The sequence below is a fragment of the Oncorhynchus nerka genome, unplaced genomic scaffold (genome assembly GCF_034236695.1).
Source record: "Oncorhynchus nerka isolate Pitt River unplaced genomic scaffold, Oner_Uvic_2.0 unplaced_scaffold_1703, whole genome shotgun sequence".
In the NCBI taxonomy this organism is placed as follows: Eukaryota; Metazoa; Chordata; class Actinopteri; order Salmoniformes; family Salmonidae; genus Oncorhynchus; species Oncorhynchus nerka.
Window position 1 is genome coordinate 1 of NW_027039617.1, and position 23,996 is coordinate 23,996.

General features: G+C 48.4%; 1 protein-coding gene across 1 annotated transcript in view; it reads left to right on the forward strand.

Moving 5' to 3' along the window:
* Positions 1–236: 236 nt before the first annotated feature.
* Positions 237–23,996, forward strand: part of LOC115115679 (GATOR2 complex protein WDR59-like) — a gene marked incomplete at its 5' end in the record, with an annotated part of 33,384 nt that continues 9,624 nt past the window's right edge. Inside the window, 6 exons of the mRNA XM_065015088.1 lie at positions 237–463; positions 845–998; positions 11,172–11,219; positions 15,118–15,251; positions 17,644–17,725; positions 20,804–20,916. Coding sequence (XP_064871160.1) covers positions 237–463; positions 845–998; positions 11,172–11,219; positions 15,118–15,251; positions 17,644–17,725; positions 20,804–20,916 — 758 coding nt within the window. The remainder of the gene's footprint in view (positions 464–844; positions 999–11,171; positions 11,220–15,117; positions 15,252–17,643; positions 17,726–20,803; positions 20,917–23,996) is intronic.

Genomic DNA, 23,996 nt, shown 5'->3' on the forward strand with positions numbered 1-23,996 from the left:
GAGGGGCTGTCCCAGCAGGATACGACGAGGGGCTGTCCCAGCGGGATACGAGGGCTGTCCCAGCAGGATACGAGGGGCTGTCCCAGTGGGATACGAGGGGCTGTCCCAGCAGGATACGAGGGGCTGATACGAGGGGCTGTCCCAGCAGGATACGAGGGGCTGATACGAGGGGCTGTCCCAGTAGGATACAAGGGGCTGTCCCATAACAGTATGTATTCTCTGTTCTCGCTCCATAGACCCAGGAGGATGGTAGTGCTGCCCACCCGTACGTCCTGTCTAACCCCGTGACCCCTGCTCTGCCAGCCTTCCCCCGGGTCACCAACACCTACGGCTCCTACCAGGATGCCAACATCCCCTTCCCTCGTACCTCCGGGGCTCGCTTCTGTGGCACCGGCTGCTTGGTGTACTTCACAAGACCCATCACTATGCATCGCTCGGTACCACCCACTGAACCCACACCCAGGTACACTTTACCTGCCTCTGTGTGTCCCCAGGTCCCTGTCTGCCTACCACAGTGGGGTCCTTGTTAACCTGCCTCTGTGGGTCCCCAGGTCCCTGTCTCCATACCACAGTGGGGTCCTTGTTAACCTGCCTCTGTGGGTCCCCAGGTCCCTGTCTCCGTACCACAGTGGGGTCCCTGTTAACCTGTCTCTGTGTGTCCCCAGGTCCCTGTCTCCGTACCACAGTGGGGTCCTTGTTAACCTGCCTCTGTGGGTCCCCAGGTCCCTGTCTCCGTACCACAGTGGGGTCCTTGTTAACCTGCCTCTGTGGGTCCCCAGGTCCCTGTCGGTCCTGTCTCCGTACCACAGTGGGGTCCTTGTTAACCTGTCTCTGTGTCCCCCAGGTCCCTGTCGGCCCTGTCTGCATACCACAGTGGGGTCCTGACTCCTATGAAGATGCGTAGTGAGTCTCAGAGCTCTCTGAGGCTGTACAGTGGCAGCCCCACCCACACGGACAAGGACCATGTCTCCATATCATCATTCTACTACAAAGAACGGGTGAGACACACGCTGGGGAGTGTAGGACACACTGGGGAGTGTAGGACACACTGGGGAGTGTAGGACACACACTGGGGAGTGTACACACACTGGGGAGTGTAGGACACACACAACACACACTGGGGAGTGTAGGACACACACAACACACACTGGGGAGTGTAGGACACACACAACACACACTGGGGAGTGTAGGACACACACAACACACACTGGGGAGTGTAGGACACACGCTGGGGAGTGTAGGACACACACTGGGGAGGGTAGGACACACACTGGGGAGGGTAGGACACACACTGGGGAGTGTAGGACACACACTGGGGAGTGTAGGACACACACAACACACACTGGGGAGTGTAGGACACACACTGGGGAGTGTAGGGGACACACTGGGGAGTGTAGGACACACACTGGGGAGTGTAGGACACACACTGGGGAGCGTAGGACACACAACACACACTGGGGAGTGTAGAACACACACTGGGGAGTGTAGGACACACACTGGGGAGTGTAGGACACACACTGGGGAGTGTAGGACACACAACACACACTGGGGAGTGTAGGACACACTGGGGAGTGTAGGGGACACAACACACACTGGGGAGTGTAGGACACACTGGGGAGTGTAGGGGACACTGGGGAGTGTAGGACACACACTGGGGAGTGTAGGACACACACTGGGGAGTGTAGGACACACTGGGGAGTGTAGGACACACACTGGGGAGTGTAGGACACACACTGGGGAGTGTAGGACACACTGGGGAGTGTAGGACACACACTGGGGAGCGTAGGACACACAACACACACTGGGGAGTGTAGGACACACACTGGGGAGTGTAGGACACACACTGGGCAGTGTAGGACACACACTGGGGAGTGTAGGACACACACTGGGCAGTGTAGGACACACACTGGGGAGTGTAGGACACACTGGGGAGTGTAGGACACACACTGGGGAGTGTAGAGTGTAGGACACACACTGGGGAGTGTAGGACACACACTGGGGAGTGTAGGACACACTGGGGAGTGTAGGACACACACTGGGGAGTGTAGGATACACACTGGGGAGTGTAGGACACACACAACACACACTGGGGAGTGTAGGACACACACTGGGGAGTGTAGGACACACACTGGGGAGTGTAGAGTGTAGGACACACACTGGGGAGTGTAGGACACACACTGGGGAGTGTAGGACACACTGGGGAGTGTAGGACACACACTGGGGAGTGTAGGATACACACTGGGGAGTGTAGGACACACACAACACACACTGGGGAGTGTAGGACACACTGGGGAGTGTAGGACACACACTGGGGAGTGTAGGACACACTGGGGAGTGTAGGACACACACTGGGGAGTGTAGGACACACTGGGGAGTGTAGGACACACACTGGGGAGTGTAGGACACACACTGGGGAGTGTAGGACACACACTGGGGAGTGTAGAACACACACTGGGGAGTGTAGGACACACACTGGGGAGTGTAGGACACACACTGGGGAGTGTAGGACACACACTGGGGGGTGTAGGACACACTGGGGAGTGTAGAACACACTGGGGAGTGTAGGACACACACAACACACACTGGGGAGTGTAGGACACACACTGGGGAGTGTAGGACACACACTGGGCAGTGTAGGAGTAGGCCACACACTGGGGAGTGTAGGACACACACTGGGGAGTGTAGGACACACTGGGGAGTGTAGGACACACACAACACACACTGGGGAGTGTAGGACACACACTGGGGAGTGTAGGACACACACAACACACACTGGGGAGTGTAGGACACACAGGACACACACTGGGGAGTGTAGGACACACTGGGGAGTGTAGGACACACACTGGGGAGTGTACGACACACACTGGGGAGGGTAGGACACACACTGGGGAGTGTAGGACACACACTGGGGAGTGTAGGACACACACTGGGGAGTGTAGGACACACTGGGGAGTGTAGGACACACACTGGGGAGTGTAGGACACACACTGGGGAGTGTAGGACACACTGGGGAGTGTAGGACATACTGGGGAGTGTAGGACACACTGGGGAGTGTAGGACACACACGGGAGTGTAGGACACACACTGGGCAGTGTAGGACACACACTGGGGAGTGTAGGACACACACTGGGCAGTGTAGGACACACACTGGGGAGTGTAGGACACACACTGGGGAGTGTAGGACACACACACACACACTGGGGAGTGTAGGACACACACTGGGGAGTGTTAGTTCCTGCCAAGGCAGCAGCTACTCTTCCTGGGGTTTATTATGGATCCCCATTAGTTCCTGCCAAGGCAGCAGCTACTCTTCCTGGGGTTTATTATGGATCCCCATTAGTTCCTACCAAGGCAGCAGCTACTCTTCCTGGGGTTTATTATGGATTCCCATTAGTTCCTACCAAGGCAGCAGCTACTCTTCCTGGGGTTTATTATGGATCCCCATTAGTTCCTGCCAAGGCAGCAGCTACTCTTCCTGGAGTTTATTATGGATCCCCATTAGTTCCTACCAAGGCAGCAGCTACTCTTCCTGGGGTTTATTATGGATCCCCATTAGTTCCTGCCAAGGCAGCAGCTACTCTTCCTGGGGTTTATTATGGATCCCCATTAGTTCCTGCCAAGGCAGCAGCTACTCTTCCTGGGGTTTATTATGGATCCCCATTAGTTCCTGCCAAGGCAGCAGCTACTCTTCCTGGGGTTTATTATGGATCCCCATTAGTTTCTGCCAAGGCAGCAGCTACTCTTCCTGGGGTTTATTATGGATCCCCATTAGTTCCTGTCAAGGCAGCAGCTACTCTTCCTGGGGTTTATTATGGATCCCCATTAGTTCCTACCAAGGCAGCAGCTACTCTTCCTGGGGTTTATTATGGATCCCCATTAGTTCCTATCAAGGCAGCAGCTACTCTTCCTGGGGTTTATTATGGATCCCCATTAGTTCCTGTCAAGGCAGCAGCTACTCTTCATGGGGTTTATTATGGATCCCCATTAGTTCCTACCAAGGCAGCAGCTACTCTTCCTGGGGTTTATTATGGATCCCCATTAGTTCCTGTCAAGGCAGCAGCTACTCTTCCTGGGGTTTATTATCGATCCCCATTAGTTCCTACCAAGGCAGCAGCTACTCTTCCTGGGGTCCGAACACATTAAGGCACTTAAATTACATATCAAACAGTACATCATATAACATTATTACACTACTACATATCTACAATACTAAATGGTTAATACCACCATATCTCTGAAACTCACTTAGATAATATCTTTGATACAGTGGTGGCAATACATGGTTATAACATCTACAGAAAAGACAGAAATGCAAAAGGTGGAGGTGCTGCTGTTTATATTCAGAACCACATTCCTGTAAAGATTAGAGACGATCTCATGTTAAATACTGTTGAAGTTAATATGGCTACAGGTTCATCTGCCTCACCTAAAGCCCATTCTGGTGGGAAGCTGCTATAGACCAGTCAGTATCTGGATAATGTTAAATACTGTTGTAGTAATATGGCTACAGGTTCATCTGCCTCACCTAAAGCCCATTCTGGTGGGAAGCTAGTACTATAGACAGTCAGTATCTGGATAATGTTAAATACTGTTGTAGTAATATGGCTACAGGTTCATCTGCCTCACCTAAAGCCCATTCTGGAGGGAAGCTGCTATAGACAGTCAGTATCTGGATAATGTTAAATACTGTTGAAGTAATATGGCTACAGGTTCATCTGCCTCACCTAAAGCCCATTCTGGAGGGAAGCTGCTATAGACAGTCAGTATCTGGATAATGTTAAATACTGTTGTAGTCATATGGCTACAGGTTCATCTGTCTCCCCTAAAGCCCATTCTGGAGGGAAGCTGCTATAGACCAGTCAGTATCTGGATAATGTTAAATACTGTTGTAGTAATATGGCTACAGGTTCATCTGCCTCACCTAAAGCCCATTCTGGAGGGAAGCTGCTATAGACCACCAAGTGTTAACTTGAGAACTATAAACTCTACTAACTATAGAGAAGTATATTTTCTGGGTGATTTAAATATTGACCTACATTCATCAGGCTGCCCACTCAAGAGAAAGCTTCAAACAGTAACCAGTGACTGCAACCTGGTTCAGGTTATCAGTCAACCTACCAGGGTCGTTACAAACAGCACAGGAATGACATCATCAACATGTATTGATCACATCTTTACTAATGCTGCAGAAATCTGCTTTAAAACAGTATCCAGATCCATTGGATGTAGTGATCACAATATAGTAGCCATATCTAGGAAAACCAACGTTCCAAAGGCTGGGCCTAATATAGTGTATAAGAGGTCAGGCTGGGTCTAATATAGTGTATAAGAGGTCAGACTGGGCCTAATATAGTGTATAAGAGGTCAGACTGGGCCTAATATAGTGTATAAGAGGTCAGGCTGGGCCTAATATAGTGTATAAGAGGTCAGGCTGGGCCTAATATAGTGTATAAGAGGTCAGGCTGGGCCTAATATAGTGTATAAGAGGTCAGGCTGGGCCTAATATAGTGTATAAGAGGTCAGGCTGGGCCTAATATAGTGTATAAGAGGTCAGGCTGGGCCTAATATAGTGTATAAGAGGTCAGGCTGGGTCTAATATAGTGTATAAGAGGTCAGGCTGGGCCTAATATAGTGTATAAGAGGTCAGGCTGGGCCTAATATAGTGTATAAGAGGTCAGGCTGGGCCTAATATAGTGCATAAGAGGTCAGGCTGGGCCTAATATAGTGTATAAGAGGTCAGGCTGGGCCTAATATAGTGTATAAGAGGTCAGGCTGGGCCTAATATAGTGCATAAGAGGTCAGGCTGGGCCTAATATAGTGCATAAGAGGTCAGGCTGGGCCTAATATAGTGCATAAGAGGTCAGGCTGGGCCTAATATAGTGTACAAGAGGTCAGGCTGGGCCTAATATAGTGCATAAGAGGTCAGGCTGGGCCTAATATAGTGCATAAGAGGTCAGGCTGGGTCTAATATAGTGTATAAGAGGTCAGGCTGGGCCTAATATAGTGTATAAGAGGTCAGGCTGGGCCTAATATAGTGTATAAGAGGTCAGGCTGGGCCTAATATAGTGTATAAGAGGTCAGGCTGGGCCTAATATAGTGTATAAGAGGTCAGGCTGGGCCTAATATAGTGCATAAGAGGTCAGGCTGGGCCTAATATAGTGTATAAGAGGTCAGGCTGGGCCTAATATAGTGTATAAGAGGTCAGGCTGGGCCTAATATAGTGTATAAGAGGACAGGCTGGGCCTAATATAGTGTATAAGAGGTCAGGCTGGGCCTAATATAGTGTATAAGAGGTCAGGCTGGGCCTAATATAGTGTATAAGAGGACAGGCTGGGTCTAATATAGTGTATAAGAGGTCAGGCTGGGTCTAATATAGTGTATAAGAGGTCATGCTGGGTCTAATATAGTGCATAAGAGGTCAGGCTGGGCCTAATATAGTGTATAAGAGGTCAGGCTGGGCCTAATATAGTGTATAAGAGGTCAGGCTGGGCCTAATATAGTGTATAAGAGGTCAGGCTGGGCCTAATATAGTGTATAAGAGGTCATGCTGGGTCTAATATAGTGCATAAGAGGTCATACAATACGTTTTGTAGTGATTCCTATGTTGATGATGTAAATAATATTTGCTGGTCTATAATGAGGTAATGAGGAGCAACCAGACGCTGCTGGTCTGTGGTGTGTAATGAGGAGCAACCAGACGCTGCTGGTCTGTGGTGTGTAATGAGGAGCCACCAGACTCTGCTGGTCTGTGGTGTGTAATGAGGAGCCACCAGACGCTGCTGGTCTGTGGTGTGTAATGAGGAGCCACCAGACGCTGCTGGTCTGTGGTGTGTAATGAGGAGCAACCAGACGCTGCTGGTCTGTGGTGTGTAATGAGGAGCCACCAGACTCTGCTGGTCTGTGGTGTGTAATGAGGAACAACCAGATGCTGCTGGTCTGTGGTGTGTAATGAGGAGCAACCAGACGCTGCTGGTCTGTGGTGTGTAATGAGGAACAACCAGATGCTGCTGGTCTGTGGTGTGTAATGAGGAGCAACCAGACGCTGCTTGGTCTATGGTGTGTAATGAGGAGCAACCAGACGCTGCTGGTCTGTGGTGTGTAATGAGGAGCAACCAGACGCTGCTGGTCTGTGGTGTGTAATGAGGATCAACCAGACGCTGCTGGTCTGTGGTGTGTAATGAGGAGCAACCAGACGCTGCTGGTCTGTGGTGTGTAATGAGGAACAACCAGATGCTGCTGGTCTGTGGTGTTTAATGAGGAGCAACCAGACGCTGCTGGTCTGTGGTGTGTAATGAGGAGCAACCAGACGCTGTTGGTCTGTGGTGTGTAATGAGGAACAACCAGATGCTGCTGGTCTGTGGTGTGTAATGAGGAGCAACCAGACGCTGCTGGTCTGTGGTGTGTAATGAGGAGCAACCAGACGCTGTTGGTCTGTGGAGGAGCCACCAGACGCTGCTGGTCTGTGGTGTGTAATGAGGAGCAACCAGACGCTGCTGGTCTGTGGTGTGTAATGAGGAGCAACCAGACGCTGCTGGTCTGTGGTGTGTAATGAGGAGCAACCAGACGCTGTTGGTCTGTGGTGTGTAATGAGGAGCAACCAGACGCTGCTGGTCTGTGGTGTGTAATGAGGAGCAACCAGACGCTGCTGGTCTGTGGTGTGTAATGAGGAGCAACCAGACGCTGCTGGTCTGTGGTGTGTAATGAGGAGCAACCAGACGCTGCTGGTCTGTGGTGTGTAATGAGGAGCAACCAGACGCTGCTGGTCTGTGGTGTGTAATGAGGAGCAACCAGACGCTGCTGGTCTGTGGTGTGTAATGAGGAGCAACCAGACGCTGCTGGTCTGTGGTGTGTAATGAGGAGCAACCAGACGCTGCTGGTCTGTGGTGTGTAATGAGGAGCAACCAGACGCTGCTGGTCTGTGGTGTGTAATGAGGAGCAACCAGACGCTGCTGGTCTGTGGTGTGTAATGATGAGCAACCAGACTCTGCTGGTCTGTGGTGTGTAATGAGGAGCAACCAGACGCTGCTGGTCTGTGGTGTGTAATGAGGAGCAACCAGACGCTGCTGGTCTGTGGTGTGTAATGAGGAGCAACCAGACGCTGCACTTGACACATTTATGAAATTGCTTATTCCAGTTACTAATAAGCACCCATTAAGAAAATGACTGTAAAAACTGTTAGATTGATGAGGAATTGAAGAATTGTATGGTTGAGAGGGAAGAGGCAAAAGGTATGGCAAATTAGTCTGGCAGCAGATGTGACTAATCTAAATAAAAAGAAGATACTTCTGAAATAAAGACAGGTGCTTTTACACCTGCATTTGCTTGCTGTTTGGGGTTTTAGGCTGGGTTTCTGTACAGCACTTTGAGATATCAGCTGATGTACGAAGGGCTATATAAATACATTTGATTTGATTTGATAAATGATATAAAGAATGATAATAAACAGCTTTGAAGCACCTTGAATTACATTTTGAGAGATAAAGGCCAACTCTGCTCCATCATTCATTGAATCAGATGGCTCATTCATCACAAAACCCACTGAAATTGCCAACTACTTGAATGACTTTTTAATTTGCGAGATAAAGCAAAACTTCGGGATGACATGCCAGCAACAAACGCTGAGACTACACATCCAGGTATATCGGACCAAATTATGAAAGACAAGAATTGTACTTTGAATTCTGTAATGTCAGTATGGAAGAGGTGAAAAAAAATATTGTTGTCTATCAACAATGACAAGCCACCAGGGTCTGACAATCTGGATGGAAAATATATTGAGGATAATTGCAGACAATATTGCCACTCCTATTTGGCAGATTCTAGTAGGCTTAAATTTAAGATGTGGCAATATTGTCCGCTATTCTCCTCGGGCCTGGAGGGAAGCTAAAGTCATTCCACTACCCAAGAATAGTAAAGCCCCTTTTACTGGCTCAAATAGCCGACCAATCAGCCTGTTACCAACCCTTAGTAAACTTCTGGGAAAAAAATGGTGTTTGACCAGATACAATGCTATTTTACTGTAAACAAATTGACAACAGACTTTCAGCTTCTAGAGAAGGACATTCAACAAGCACAGCTCTTACACAGATTACTGATTGGCTGAGATACATTCAACAAGCACGGCAAATTACTGATGATTGGTTGAGAGAAATGGTGGGGGCTGTTTTGTTAGATTTCAGTGTGGCTTTTGACATAATCGATCATAGTCTGCTGGACTATGATCGATAATGGAATTCCCCAGGGTAGCTGTTTAGGCCCCTTGCTTTTTGCAATCTTTCTAATGACATACCACTGCCTTAACAACCCTATCAACGAGGCAGTCTCAAAAGTGAAGAGGCAACTCCGGGATGCTGGCCTTCTAGGCAGAGTTCCTCTGTCCAGTGTCTGTGTTCTTTTGCCCATCTTAAACCTTTCATTTTATTGGCCAGTCTGAGATATGGCTAACCCTAACCCCTAACCCTACAGTTTGTGCTGTTCTGTGAAGGGAGTAGAATGATGAGTTAACCCTAACCCCCAACCCTACCCCTAACCCCTAACCCAAACCCCTAACCCCTAACCCTAACCCCAAACCTAACCCCTAACCCCTAATCCCAACCCTAACCCCTAATCCCAACCCTAACTCCTAACCCCAACCCTAACCCTAACCCCTAATCCCAACCCTAACCCCTAACCCCTAATCCCAACCCTAACCCTAACTCCTAACTCCTAACCCCAACCCTAACCCCTAACTCCTAACCCCAACCCTAACCCCCCCTAATCCCAACCCTAACCCTAATAGACTGATGCGTTTCAAAAGAAAGTTATTTGTTTCTGTCCATTTTGAGCCTGTAATCGAACCCACAAATGCTGATGCTCCAGATACTCAACTAGTCTAAAAGTAATTAATTATAGCTATAAACTATAACTAGAAACTACCTAGGTCATTAATTATACTATAGCTATAACTAGTAACTACTAGGTCATTCATTATACTGTAGCTATAACTAGTAACTACTAGGTCATTCATTATACTGTAGCTATAACTAGTAACTACTAGGTCATTCATTATACTGTAGCTATAACTAGTAACTACCTAGGTCATTCATTATACTGTAGCTATAACTAGTAACTACCTAGGTCATTAATTATACTGTAGCTATAACTAGTAACTACTAGGTCATTAATTATACTGTAGCTATAACTAGTAACTACTAGGTCATTAATTATACTGTAGCTATAACTAGTAACTACTAGGTCATTCATTATACTGTAGCTATAACTAGTAACTACTAGGTCATTCATTATACTGAAGCTATAACTACTAACTACTAGGTCATTCATTATACTGTAGCTATAACTAGTAACTACTAGGTCATTCATTATACTGTAGCTATAACTAGTAACTACTAGGTCATTCATTATACTGTAGCTATAACTAGTAACTACTAGGTCATTCATTATACTGTAGCTATAACTAGTAACTACTAGGTCATTCATTATACTGTAGCTATAACTAGAAACGACTAGGTCATTCATTATACTGTAGCTATAACTAGTAACTACCTAGGTCATTCATTATACTGTAGCTATAACTAGTAACTACCTAGGTCATTAATTATACTGTAGCTATAACTAGTAACTACTAGGTCATTAATTATACTGTAGCTATAACTAGTAACTACTAGGTCATTCATTATACTGTAGCTATAACTAGTAACTACTAGGTCATTCATTATACTGTAGCTATAACTAGTAACTACTAGGTCATTCATTATACTGTAGCTATAACTACTAACTACTAGGTCATTCATTATACTGTAGCTATAACTAGTAACTACTAGGTCATTCATTATACTGTAGCTATAACTAGTAACTACTAGGTCATTCATTATACTGTAGCTATAACTAGTAACTACTAGGTCATTCATTATACTGTAGCTATAACTAGTAACTACTAGGTCATTCATTCCCATTCTGTTGTGGTTGATGTGTTTACCTTGTGGGTTGTTTTGTGTTTACCTTCATGGTTGTTTTGTGGTCCCTCCTCTCCCTTCCCTCCTCTCCTCTCCCCTCCCTCCTCTCCTCTCCCTTCCCTGTGTGTTGGCTGTCCCGCTGACTGGCATGCCTCCCCTGGCCCGCCCCCTCCTCCCATCTCTGTGCTGTGGTTGGTCCACTCTATCTCCACCAATCAGAAGCCTCCTCAGTCTGGCCTTCGCCGCTGGTCCATTCATGACTGCCCGGTATTTGGTTCCCACGCCCTCCTTCCGTCCATCCCTCTATCCGCCTCTCTCTCCGCCTCTCCTCTTGGGCTTTCTTCAGGGTCTCTCCTGTCTCTCTCTGTGTCTCTCTCTCTCCGCCTCTCCTCTTGGGCTTTCTTCAGGGTCTCTCCTGTCTCTCTGTGTCTCTCTCCTCTTGGGCTTTCTTCAGGGTCTCTCCTGTCTCTCTGTGTCTCTCTCTCTCCACCTCACTCCTCTTGGGCTTTCTTCAGGGTCTCTCCTGTCTCTCTCCGCCTCTCTCCTCTTGGGCTTTCTTCAGGGTCTCTCCTGTCTCTCTCTCTCTCCACCTCTCTCCTCTTGGGCTTTCTTCAGGGTCTCTCTCTGTGTCTCGCTCTCTCCGCCTCTCTCCTCTTGGGCTTTCTTCAGGGTCTCTCCTGTCTCTCTCTGTGTTTCTCTCTCTCCGCCTCTCTCCTCTTGGGCTTTCTTCAGGGTCTCTCCTGTCTCTCTCTGTGTCTCTCTCTCCACCTCTCTCCTCTTGGGCTTTCTTCAGGGTCTCTCCTGTCTCTCTCTGTGTTTCTCTCTCTCCGCCTCTCTCCTCTTGGGCTTTCTTCAGGGTCTCTCCTGTCTCTCTCTGTGTCTCTCTCTCCACCTCTCTCCTCTTGGGCTTTCTTCAGGGTCTCTCCTGTCTCTCTCTGTGTCTCTCTCTCCGCCTCTCTCCTCTTGGGCTTTCTTCAGGGTCTCTCCTGTCTCTCTCTGTGTCTCTCTCTCTCCACCTCTCTCCTCTTGGGCTTTCTTCAGCGTCTCTCCTGTCTCTCTCTGTGTCTCTCTCTCCGCCTCTCTCCTCTTGGGCTTTTTTCAGGGTCTCTGTTCTCCTCTCTGGACCCTGCATGATGTCACTAAGTCACTATAACCTGTATGGATAACCATGTTTTATCATGACTCAACCTCTCTCTCTCTCTGTCGTTGTTTCTCTCTCTCTTCTCTCTCTCTCTCTCTCTCTCTCTCTCTCTCTCCTCTCTCTCTCTCCTCTCTCTCTCTCCCTCTCTCTCTCTCTCTCTCCTCTGTTCTCTCTTCTCTCCTCTCTTCTCTCTCTCTCTCCTCTCTCTCTCTCCTCTCTCTTTCTCTCTCTCCTCTGTTCTCTCTTCAATGATGGCAAAGTCTGTTACTTACAAATTCTTAACACTTGAGGTAAGGTTGTGTGATCGCTGGCAACAACATCAACAAATGTTCAAATTCCTCAGTAACTGACATCAATAATTGTTGACCATTTCAGAAACGTAAAAGACATTAGTCAACATGAGGGATGAGTTCAACCTCCCAGTAATGTAGCTTTAGGCCTGTTGGCCTCTCACAAATTCTCACCACAATGCCTTCCAGACCTGGGGTGGAGGTATAGAATCTACACCAGACCTGGGGTGGAGGTCTAGAGTCTATACCTGACCTGTGGAGGAGGTCTAGAGTCTATACCAGACCTGTGGAGGAGGTCTAGAGTCTATATCAGACCTGTGGAGGAGGTCTAGAATCTACACCTGACCTGGGGAGGAGGTCTAGAGTCTATACCAGACCTGGGGAGGAGGTCTAGAGTCTATACCAGACCTGGGGAGGAGGTCTAGAGTCTATACCAGACCTGGGGAGGAGGTCTAGAGTCTATACCAGACCTGGGGAGGAGGTCTAGAGTCTATATCAGACCTGGGGAGGAGGTCTAGAGTCTATATCAGACCTGTGGAGGAGGTCTAGAATCTACACCAGACCTGGGGTGGAGGTCTAGAGTCTATACCTGACCTGGGGAGGAGGTCTAGAGTCTATACCAGACCTGGGGAGGAGGTCTAGAGTCTATACCAGACCTGGGGAGGAGGTCTAGAGTCTATACCAGACCTGGGGAGGAGGTCTAGAGTCTATACCAGACCTGGGGAGGAGGTCTAGAGTCTATACCAGACCTGGGGAGGAGGTCTAGAATCTATACCTGACCTGGGGAGGAGGTCTAGAGTCTATACCAGACCTGGGGAGGAGGTCTAGAGTCTATACCAGACCTGGGGAGGAGGTCTAGAGTCTATACCAGACCTGGGGTGGAGGTCTAGAGTCTATACCAGACCTGGGGTGGAGGTCTAGAGTCTATACCAGACCTGGGGTGGAGGTCTAGAGTCTATACCAGACCTGGGGTGGAGGTCTAGAGTCTATACCAGACCTGGGGTGGAGGTCTAGAGTCTATACCAGACCTGGGGAGGAAGTCTGGAGTCTATACCAGACCTGGGGAGGAAGTCTAGAGTCTATACCTGGCCTGGGGAGGAGGTCTAGAGTCTATACCAGACCTGGGGAGGAGGTCTAGAGTCTATACCAGACCTGGGGAGGAGGTCTAGAGTCTATAGCAGACCTGGGGAGGAGGTCTAGAGTCTATACCAGACCTGGGGAGGAGGTCTAGAGTCTATACCAGACCTGGGGAGGAGGTCTAGAGTCTATACCAGACCTGGGGAGGAGGTCTAGAGTCTATACCAGACCTGGGGAGGAGGTCTAGAGTCTATACCAGACCTGGGGAGGAGGTCTAGAGTCTATACCAGACCTGGGTTCAGATCCTATTTGAAATCTTTCAAATACTTTCAGCGTTTGCTGTAGACTGTCTGGAGTGCCAGGTGGGCGTGGTTTGCCATTTTGGGACTAATCTATTGGTCCATTTAGCCAGGCGCGCTCAATCACCCACAGATAAAGTACATTCAATTATTTTCAGTACTGTTTGAACCCAGGTCTGGACCACTGCAACACCAGGGTGTCTATAGAACCTGATCTATGGTCAGTTCTGTCTGGTCTCACTACAACACCAGGGTGTCTATAGCTCTGATCTCTGGTCAGTTCTGTCTGGTCTCACTACAACACCAGGGTGTCTATAGCTCTGATCTATGGTCAGCTCTGTCTGGTCTCTCTACAACACCAGGGTGTCTATAGCTCTGATCTCTGGTCAGTTCTGTCTGGTCTCACTACAACACCAGGGTGTCTATAGCCCTGATCTGTGGTCAGTTCTGTCTGGTCTCACTACAACACCAGGGTGTCTATAGCTCTGATCTCTGGTCAGTTCTGTCTGGTCTCTCTACAACACCAGGGTGTCTATAGCCCTGATCTATGGTCAGTTCTGTCTGGTCTCACTACAACACCAGGGTGTCTATAGCTCTGATCTGTGGTCAGTTCTGTCTGGTCTCACTACAACACCAGGGTGTCTATAGCCCTGATCTATGGTCAGTTCTGTCTGGTCTCACTACAACACCAGGGTGTCTATAGCTCTGATCTGTGGTCAGTTCTGTCTGGTCTCACTACAACACCAGGGTGTCTATAGCCCTGATCTATGGTCAGTTCTGTCTGGTCTCACTACAACACCAGGGTGTCTATAGCCCTGATCTGTGGTCAGTTCTGTCTGGTCTCACTACAACACCAGGGTGTCTATAGCTCTGATCTCTGGTCAGTTCTGTCTGGTCTCTCTACAACACCAGGGTGTCTATAGCCCTGATCTATGGTCAGTTCTGTCTGGTCTCACTACAACACCAGGGTGTCTATAGCTCTGATCTGTGGTCAGTTCTGTCTGGTCTCACTACAACACCAGGGTGTCTATAGCCCTGATCTGTGGTCAGTTCTGTCTGGTCTCACTACAACACCAGGGTGTCTATAGCTCTGATCTGTGGTCAGTTCTGTCTGGTCTCACTACAACACCAGGGTGTCTATAGCCCTGATCTATGGTCAGTTCTGTCTGGTCTCACTACAACACCAGGGTGTCTATAGCCCTGATCTGTGGTCAGTTCTGTCTGGTCTCACTACAACACCAGGGTGTCTATAGCCTGATCTCTGGTCAGTTCTGTCTGGTCTCACTACAACACCAGGGTGTCTATAGCCCTGATCTGTGGTCAGTTCTGTGACGTTGGTGTCTTTTTCTGTCTGTCAGAAGTCTCGCCGGTTCAAGACGAAGCGCGAGGGAGCCGACTACGGTAACAGACCCGTGAAGCTGGCAGGGAAAATCATCATCCAGGAGATCTCCTGTCTGCTGCCTGTTCACAAAGCCCTGGGGGAGACGTACATGTGAGTTTATCACCCTGGGGGAGACATCATCACCCTGGGGGAGACGTACATGTGAGTTTATCACCCTGGGGGAGACATCATCACCCTGGGGGAGACATCATCACCCTGGGGGAGACGTACATGTGAGTTTATCACCCTGGGGGAGACATCATCACCCTGGGGGAGACGTACATGTGAGTTTATCACCCTGGGGGAGACATCATCACCCTGGGGGAGACGTACATGTGAGTTTATCACCCTGGGGGAGACATCATCACCCTGGGGGAGACATCATCACCTGGGGGAGACATCATCACCCTGGGGGAGACATCATCACCCTGGGAGAGACATCATCACCTTGGGGGAGACATACATGTACCTGGCTCAATACATCTTAATATTATAATTTAATGCTGTACCATGCTCAATGAGCTGTCTGTTTGTCCCCCAACATGTTGAAACATCTGTAATGTCTGTTTGTCCCCCAACATGTTGAAACATCTGTACTGTCTCTTTGTCCCTCAACATGTTGAAACATCTGTAATGTCTGTTTGTCCCCCAACATGTTGAAACATCTGTAATGAGCTGTCTGTTTGTCCCCCAACATGTTGAAACATCTGTACTGTCTGTTTGTCCCTCAACATGTTGAAACATCTTTAATGTCTGTTTGTCCCCCAACATGTTGAAACATCTGTAATGTCTGTTTGTCCCTCAACATGTTGAAACATCTGTAATGTGCTGTCTGTTTGTCCCCCAACATGTTGAAACATCTGTAATGTCTGTTTGTCCCCCAACATGTTGAAACATCTGTAATGTCTGTTTGTCCCCCAACATGTTGAAACATCTGTACTGTCTGTTTGTCCCCCAACATGTTGAAACATCTGTAATGATATGTCTGTTTGTCCCTCAACATGTTGAAACATCTGTACTGTCTGTTTGTCCCCCAACATGTTGAAACATCTGTAATGTCTGTTTGTCCCCCAACATGTTGAAACATCTGTACTGTCTGTTTGTCCCCCAACATGTTGAAACATCTGTACTGTCTGTTTGTCCCTCAACATGTTGAAACATCTGTAATGTGCTGTCTGTTTGTCCCCCAACATGTTGAAACATCTGTAATGTGCTGTCTGTTTGTCCCCCAACATGTTGAAATATCTGTAATGTGCTGTCTGTTTGTCCCTCAACATGTTGAAACATCTGTGCTGTCTGTTTGTCCCCCAACATGTTGAAACATCTGTACTGTCTGTTTGTCCCCCAACATTTTGAAACATCTGTACTGTCTGTCTGTTTGTCCCCCAACATGTTGAAACATCTGTACTGTCTGTTTGTCCCCCAACATGTTGAAACATCTGTCTGTCTGTTTGTCCCCCAACATGTTGAAACATCTGTAATGTCTGTTTGTCCCCCAACATGTTGAAACATCTGTAATGTCTGTTTGTCCCCCAACATGTTGAAACATCTGTTTGTCCCCCAACATGTTGAAACATCTGTCTGTTTGTCCCCCAACATGTTGAAACATCTGTTTGTCCCCCAACATGTTGAAACATCTGTTTGTCCCCCAACATGTTGAAACATCTGTTTGTCCCCCAACATGTTGAAACATCTGTTTGTCCCCCAACATGTTGAAACATCTGTTTGTCCCCCAACATGCTGTCATCTGTTTGTCCCCCAACATGCTGTCATCTGTTTGTCCCCCAACATGTTGAAACATCTGTCTGTTTGTCCCCCAACATGTTGAAACATCTGTCTGTTTGTCCCCCAACATGTTGAAACATCTGTTTGTCCCCCAACATGTTGTCATCTGTTTGTCCCCCAACATGCTGTCATCTGTTTGTCCCCCAACATGTCGAAACATCTGTTTGTTTGTCCCACAACATGTTGAAACATCTGTCTGTTTGTCCCCCAACATGTTGAAACATCTGTCTGTTTGTCCCCCAACATGTTGAAACATCTGTCTGTTTGTCCCCCAACATGTTGAAACATCTGTCTGTCCCCCAACATGTTGAAACATCTGTTTGTCCCCCAACATGTTGAAACATCTGTTTGTCCCCCAACATGTTGAAACATCTGTTTGTCCCCCAACATGCTGTCATCTGTTTGTCCCCCAACATGCTGTCATCTGTTTGTCCCCCAACATGCTGTCATCTGTTTGTCCCCCAACATGCTGTCATCTGTTTGTCCCCCAACATGCTGTCATCTGTTTGTCCCCCAACATGCTGTCATCTGTTTGTCCCCCAACATGTTGAAACATCTGTTTGTCCCCCAACATGTTGAAACATCTGTTTGTCCCCCAACATGTTGAAACATCTGTCTGTTTGTCCCCCAACATGTTGAAACATCTGTTTGTCCCCCAACATGTTGAAACATCTGTTTGTCCCCCAACATGTTGAAACATCTGTCTGTTCCTCTGCAGTCTGAATGTGAACGACATACAGGACACGTGTCAGAAGAATGCAGCAGCAGCTCTGGTGGTGGGACGCAGAGACGTGGCTAAGGTAGGACTGATCAGAGGGGCGTGGCTAAGGTAGGACTGATCAGAGGGGCGTGGCTAAGGTAGGACTGATCAGAGGGGCGTGGCTAAGGTAGGACTGATCAGAGGGACGTGGCTAAGGTAGGACTGATCAGAGAGACAGAGACATGGCTAAGGTAGGACTGATCAGAGAGACGTGGCTAAGGTAGGACTGATCAGAGGGACGTGGCTAAGGTAGGACTGATCAGAGAGACAGAGACATGGCTAAGGTAGGACTGATCAGAGGGGCGTGGCTAAGGTAGGACTGATCAGAGGGGCGTGGCTAAGGTAGGACTGATCAGAGGGGCGTGGCTAAGGTAGGACTGATCAGAGGGGCGTGGCTAAGGTAGGACTGATCAGAGGGGCGTGGCTAAGGTAGGACTGATCAGAGGGGCGTGGCTAAGGTAGGACTGATCAGAGGGACGTGGCTAAGGTAGGACTGATCAGAGGGACGTGGCTAAGATAGGACTGATCAGAGAGACAGAGACATGGCTAAGGTAGGACTGATCAGAGGGGCGTGGCTAAGGTAGGACTGATCAGAGGGACGTGGCTAAGGTAGGACTGATCAGAGGGGCGTGGCTAAGGTAGGACTGATCAGAGGGACGTGGCTAAGGTAGGACTGATCAGAGAGACAGAGACATGGCTAAGGTAGGACTGATCAGAGAGACGTGGCTAAGGTAGGACTGATCAGAGAGACGTGGCTAAGGTAGGACTGATCAGAGAGACAGAGACATGGCTAAGGTAGGACTGATCAGAGAGACGTGGCTAAGGTAGGACTGATCAGAGAGACGTGGCTAAGGTAGGCTATGGTAGGACTGATCAGAGAGACGTGGCTAAGGTAGGACTGATCAGAGAGACGTGGCTAAGGTAGGACTGATCAGAGAGACGTGGCTAAGGTAGGACTGATCAGAGAGACGTGGCTAAGGTAGGACTGATCAGAGAGACATGGCTAAGGTAGGACTGATCAGAGACGTGGCTAAGGTAGGACTGATCAGAGAGACAGAGACGTGGCTAAGGTAGGACTGATCAGAGAGGTTATTAACTCTGTGTACTGTAGGACCCTGTATTAACTCTGTGTACTGTAGGACCCTGTATTAACTCTGTGTACTGTAGGACCCTGTATTAACTCTGTGTACTGTAGGACCCTGTATTAACTCTGTGTACTGTAGGGCCCTGTATTAACTCTGTGTACTGTAGGACCCTGTATTAACTCTGTGTACTGTAGGTGTGGGCCCTGTGTTAACTCTGTGTACTGTAGGGCCCTGTATTAACTCTGTGTACTGTAGGACCCTGTATTAACTTTGTGTACTGTAGGACCCTGTATTAACTCTGTGTACTGTAGGACCCTGTATTAACTCTGTGTACTGTAGGAGTGGACCCTGTATTAACTCTGTGTACTGTAGGTGTGGGCCCTGTATTAACTCTGTGTACTGTAGGACCCTGTGTTAACTCTGTGTACTGTAGGGCCCTGTATTAACTCTGTGTACTGTAGGACCCTGTATTAACTCTGTGTACTGTAGGGCCCTGTATTAACTCTGTGTACTGTAGGACCCTGTATTAACTCTGTGTACTGTAGGACCCTGTATTAACTCTGTGTACTGTAGGACCCTGTATTAACTCTGTGTACTGTAGGACCCTGTATTAACTCTGTGTACTGTAGGGCCCTGTATTAACTCTGTGTACTGTAGGACCCTGTATTAACTCTGTGTACTGTAGGGCCCTGTATTAACTCTGTGTACTGTAGGACCCTGTATTAACTGTGTACTGTAGGACCCTGTATTAACTCTGTGTACTGTAGGACCCTGTATTAACTCTGTGTACTGTAGGACCCTGTATTAACTCTGTGTACTGTAGGGCCCTGTATTAACTCTGTGTACTGTAGGACCCTGTATTAACTCTGTGTACTGTAGGTGTGGGCCCTGTATTAACTCTGTGTACTGTAGGGCCCTGTATTAACTCTGTGTACTGTAGGACCCTGTATTAACTCTGTGTACTGTAGGACCCTGTATTAACTCTGTGTACTGTAGGGCCCTGTATTAACTCTGTGTACTGTAGGACCCTGTATTAACTCTGTGTACTGTAGGGCCCTGTATTAACTCTGTGTACTGTAGGACCCTGTATTAACTCTGTGTACTGTAGGACCCTGTATTAACTCTGTGTACTGTAGGACCCTGTATTAACTCTGTGTGCTGTAGGACCCTGTATTAACTCTGTGTACTGTAGGGCCCTGTATTAACTCTGTGTACTGTAGGACCCTGTATTAACTCTGTGTACTGTAGGTGTGGGCCCTGTATTAACTCTGTGTACTGTAGGGCCCTGTATTAACTCTGTGTACTGTAGGTGTGGGCCCTGTATTAACTATGTGTACTGTAGGGCCCTGTATTAACTCTGTGTACTGTAGGAGTGGACCCTGTGTTAACTCTGTGTACTGTAGGGCCCTGTATTAACTCTGTGTACTGTAGTACCCTGTATTAACTCTGTGTACTGTAGGAGTGGACCCTGTGTACTGTAGGTGTGGGCCCTGTATTAACTCTGTGTACTGTAGGACCCTGTATTAACTCTGTGTACTGTAGGAGTGGACCCTGTGTTAACTCTGTGTACTGTAGGAGTGGACCCTGTGTTAACTCTGTGTACTGTAGGAGTGGACCCTGTGTTAACTCTGTGTACTGTAGGGCCCTGTATTAACTCTGTGTACTGTAGGACCCTGTATTAACTATGTGTACTGTAGGACCCTGTATTAACTCTGTGTACTGTAGGGCCCTGTATTAACTCTGTGTACTGTAGGACCCTGTATTAACTCTGTGTACTGTAGGACCCTGTATTAACTCTGTGTACTGTAGGACCCTGTATTAACTCTGTGTACTGTAGGGCCCTGTATTAACTCTGTGTACTGTAGGACCCTGTATTAACTCTGTGTACTGTAGGACCCTGTATTAACTCTGTGTACTGTAGGACCCTGTATTAACTCTGTGTACTGTAGGACCCTGTATTAACTCTGTGTACTGTAGGGCCCTGTATTAACTCTGTGTACTGTAGGACCCTGTATTAACTCTGTGTACTGTAGGTGTGGGCCCTGGCCTCGGCTGCCACCAGCCTAGAACTCAGTCCTGACTCTGACCCTGATGCAGACGCTCCCTGGGCCAGACACCCGTTTGGTCGCCACCTGCTGGAGACTCTGTGAGTAGCAGGCAAATATACTACACTGTATATACTGTACTAATGGACACTGAGTGAACAAAACATTATGAACACCTGCTGACATGACATAGACTGATTCAATATTAGAAAGGTGTTCTTAATGTTTTGTGTACTCAATTAAAAATAACAATAATTGGACAAAAGATCAGTTTTGGCAAAGCCCAGCAGGAACATATCGGACCCGCCAGGAATTGAGTTTGACCAGGGTGTGTCCTGGTACATCAAGCTGTCTCACTACAGAAACAGGAGACAGACTAGTGTCTTAAATAAAGTTCGTTCAGAGCCATCGATGTGTCTGCTTGGGGGGGGATATATACGGCTGTGATTATAATCGAGGAGAATTCTCTTGGAAGATAATGCGGTCTACATTTGATTGTGAGGAATTCTAAATCAGGTGAACAGAAGGATTTGAGTTCCTGTATGTTTCCTTCATCACACCATGTCTCGTTAGTCATGAGGCATACGCCCCCGCCACTCTTCTTACCAGAAAGATGTTTGTTTCTGTCGGCGCGATGCGTGGAGAAACCCGTTGGCTGCACCGCCTCGGATTGCGTCTTCCCAGTTAGCCATGTTTCTGTGAAGCAGAGAACGTTGCAGTCTCTGATGTCCCTCTGGAATGCTACTCTTGCTCGGATTTCGTCAACCTTGTTGTCAAGAGACTGGACATTGGCAAGAAGAATGCTGGGGAGTGCTGCGCGATGTGCCCTTTTTCGGAGTCTGACCAGAACACCGCCTCGTTTCCCTCTTTTTCGGAGTCGTTTCCTTGGGTCGCTGCATGCGATCCATTCCGTTGTCCTGTTTGTAAGGCAGAACACCGGATCCGCGTCGCGGAAAACATATTCTTGGTCGTACTGATGGTGAGTTGGCGCTGATCTTATATTCAGTAGTTCTTCTCGACTGTATGTAATGAAACCTAAGATGACCTGGGGTACTAATGTAAGAAATAACACGTAAAAAAACAAAAAACTGCATAGTTTCCTAGGAACGCGAAGCGAGGCGGCCATCTCAGTCGGCGCCGGAAGTCATTCATTGTAGCTGGGGATTTTAACAAAACTAATCTGAAAACAAGACTCCCTAAATTTTACCAGCATATCGATTGCGCAACCAGGGGTGGTAAAACCTTGGATCATTGTTACTCTAACTTCCGCGACGCATATAAGGCCCTGCCCCGCCCCCCTTTCGGAAAAGCTGACCACGACTCCATTTTGCTGATCCCTGCCTACAGGCAGAAACTTAAACAAGAGGCTCCCACACTGAGGTCTGTCCAACGCTGGTCAGACCAAGCTGACTCCACACTCCAAGACTGCTTCCATCACGTGGACTGGGACATGTTTCGTATTGCGTCAGATGGAAATATTGACGAATACGCTGATTCGGTGTGCGAGTTCATTAGAACGTGCGTCGAAGATGTCGTTCCCATAGCAACGATAAAAACATTCCCAAACCAGAAACCGTGGATTGATGGCAGCATTCGCGTGAAACTGAAAGCGCGAACCACTGCTTTTAATCAGGGCAAGGTGTCTGGTAATATGTCCGAATATAAACAATGCAGCTATTCCCTCCGCAAGGCTATCAAACAAGCTAATCGTCAGTACAGAGACAAAGTGGAATCTCAATTCAATGGCTCAGACACAAGAGGCATGTGGCAGGGTCTACAGTCAATCACGGACTACAAGAAGAAACCCAGCCCAGTCACGGACCAGGATGTCTTGCTCCCAGGCAGACTAAATCACTTTTTTGCCCGCTTTGAGGACAATACAGTGCCACTGACACTGCCTGCAACGAAAACATGCAGTCTCTCCTTCACTGCAGCCGAGGTGAGTAAGACATTTAAACGTGTTAACCCTCGCAAGGCTGCAGGCCCAGACGGCATCCCCAGCCGCGCCCTCAGAGCATGCGCAGACCAGCTGGCCGGTGTGTTTACGGACATATTCAATCAATCCCTATACCAGTCTGCTGTTCCCACATGCTTCAAGAGGGCCACCATTGTTCCTGTTCCCAAGAAAGCTAAGGTAACTGAGCTAAACGACTACCGCCCCGTAGCACTCACTTCCGTCATCATGAAGTGCTTTGAGAGACTAGTCAAGGACCATATCACCTCCACCCTACCTGACACCCTAGACCCACTCCAATTTGCTTACCGCCCAAATAGGTCCACAGACGATGCAATCTCAACCACACTGCACACTGCCCTAACCCACCTGGACAAGAGGAATACCTATGTGAGAATGCTGTTCATCGACTACAGCTCGGCATTCAATACCATAGTACCCTCCAAGCTCGTCATCAAGCTCGAGACCCTGGGTCTCGACCCCGCCCTGTGCAACTGGGTACTGGACTTCCTGACGGGCCGCCCACAGGTGGTGAGGGTAGGCAACAACATCTCCTCCCCGCTGATCCTCAACACGGGGGCCCCACAAGGGTGCGTTCTGAGCCCTCTCCTGTACTCCCTGTTCACCCACGACTGCGTGGCCATGCACGCCTCCAACTCAATCATCAAGTTTATGGACGACACAACAGTGGTAGGCTTGATTACCAACAACGACGAGACGGCCTACAGGGAGGAGGTGAGGGCCTCGGAGTGTGGTGTCAGGAAAATAACCTCACACTCAACGTCAACAAAACTAAGGAGATGATTGTGGACTTCAGGAAACAGCAGAGGGAACACCCCCTATCCACATCGATGGATCAGTAGTGGAGAGGGTAGCAAGTTTTAAGTTCCTCGGCATACACATCACAGACAAACTGAATTGGTCCACTCACACTGACAGCGTCGTGAAGAAGGCGCAGCAGCGCCTCTTCAACCTCAGGAGGCTGAAGAAATTCGGCTTGTCACCAAAAGCACTCACAAACTTCTACAGATGCACAATCGAGAGCATCCTGGCGGGCTGTATCACCGCCTGGTACGGCAACTGCTCCGCCCTCAACCGTAAGGCTCTCCAGAGGGTAGTGAGGTCTGCACAACGCATCACCGGGGGCAAACTACCTGCCCTCCAGGACACCTACACCACCCGATGTTACAGGAAGGCCATAAAGATCATCAAGGACATCAACCACCC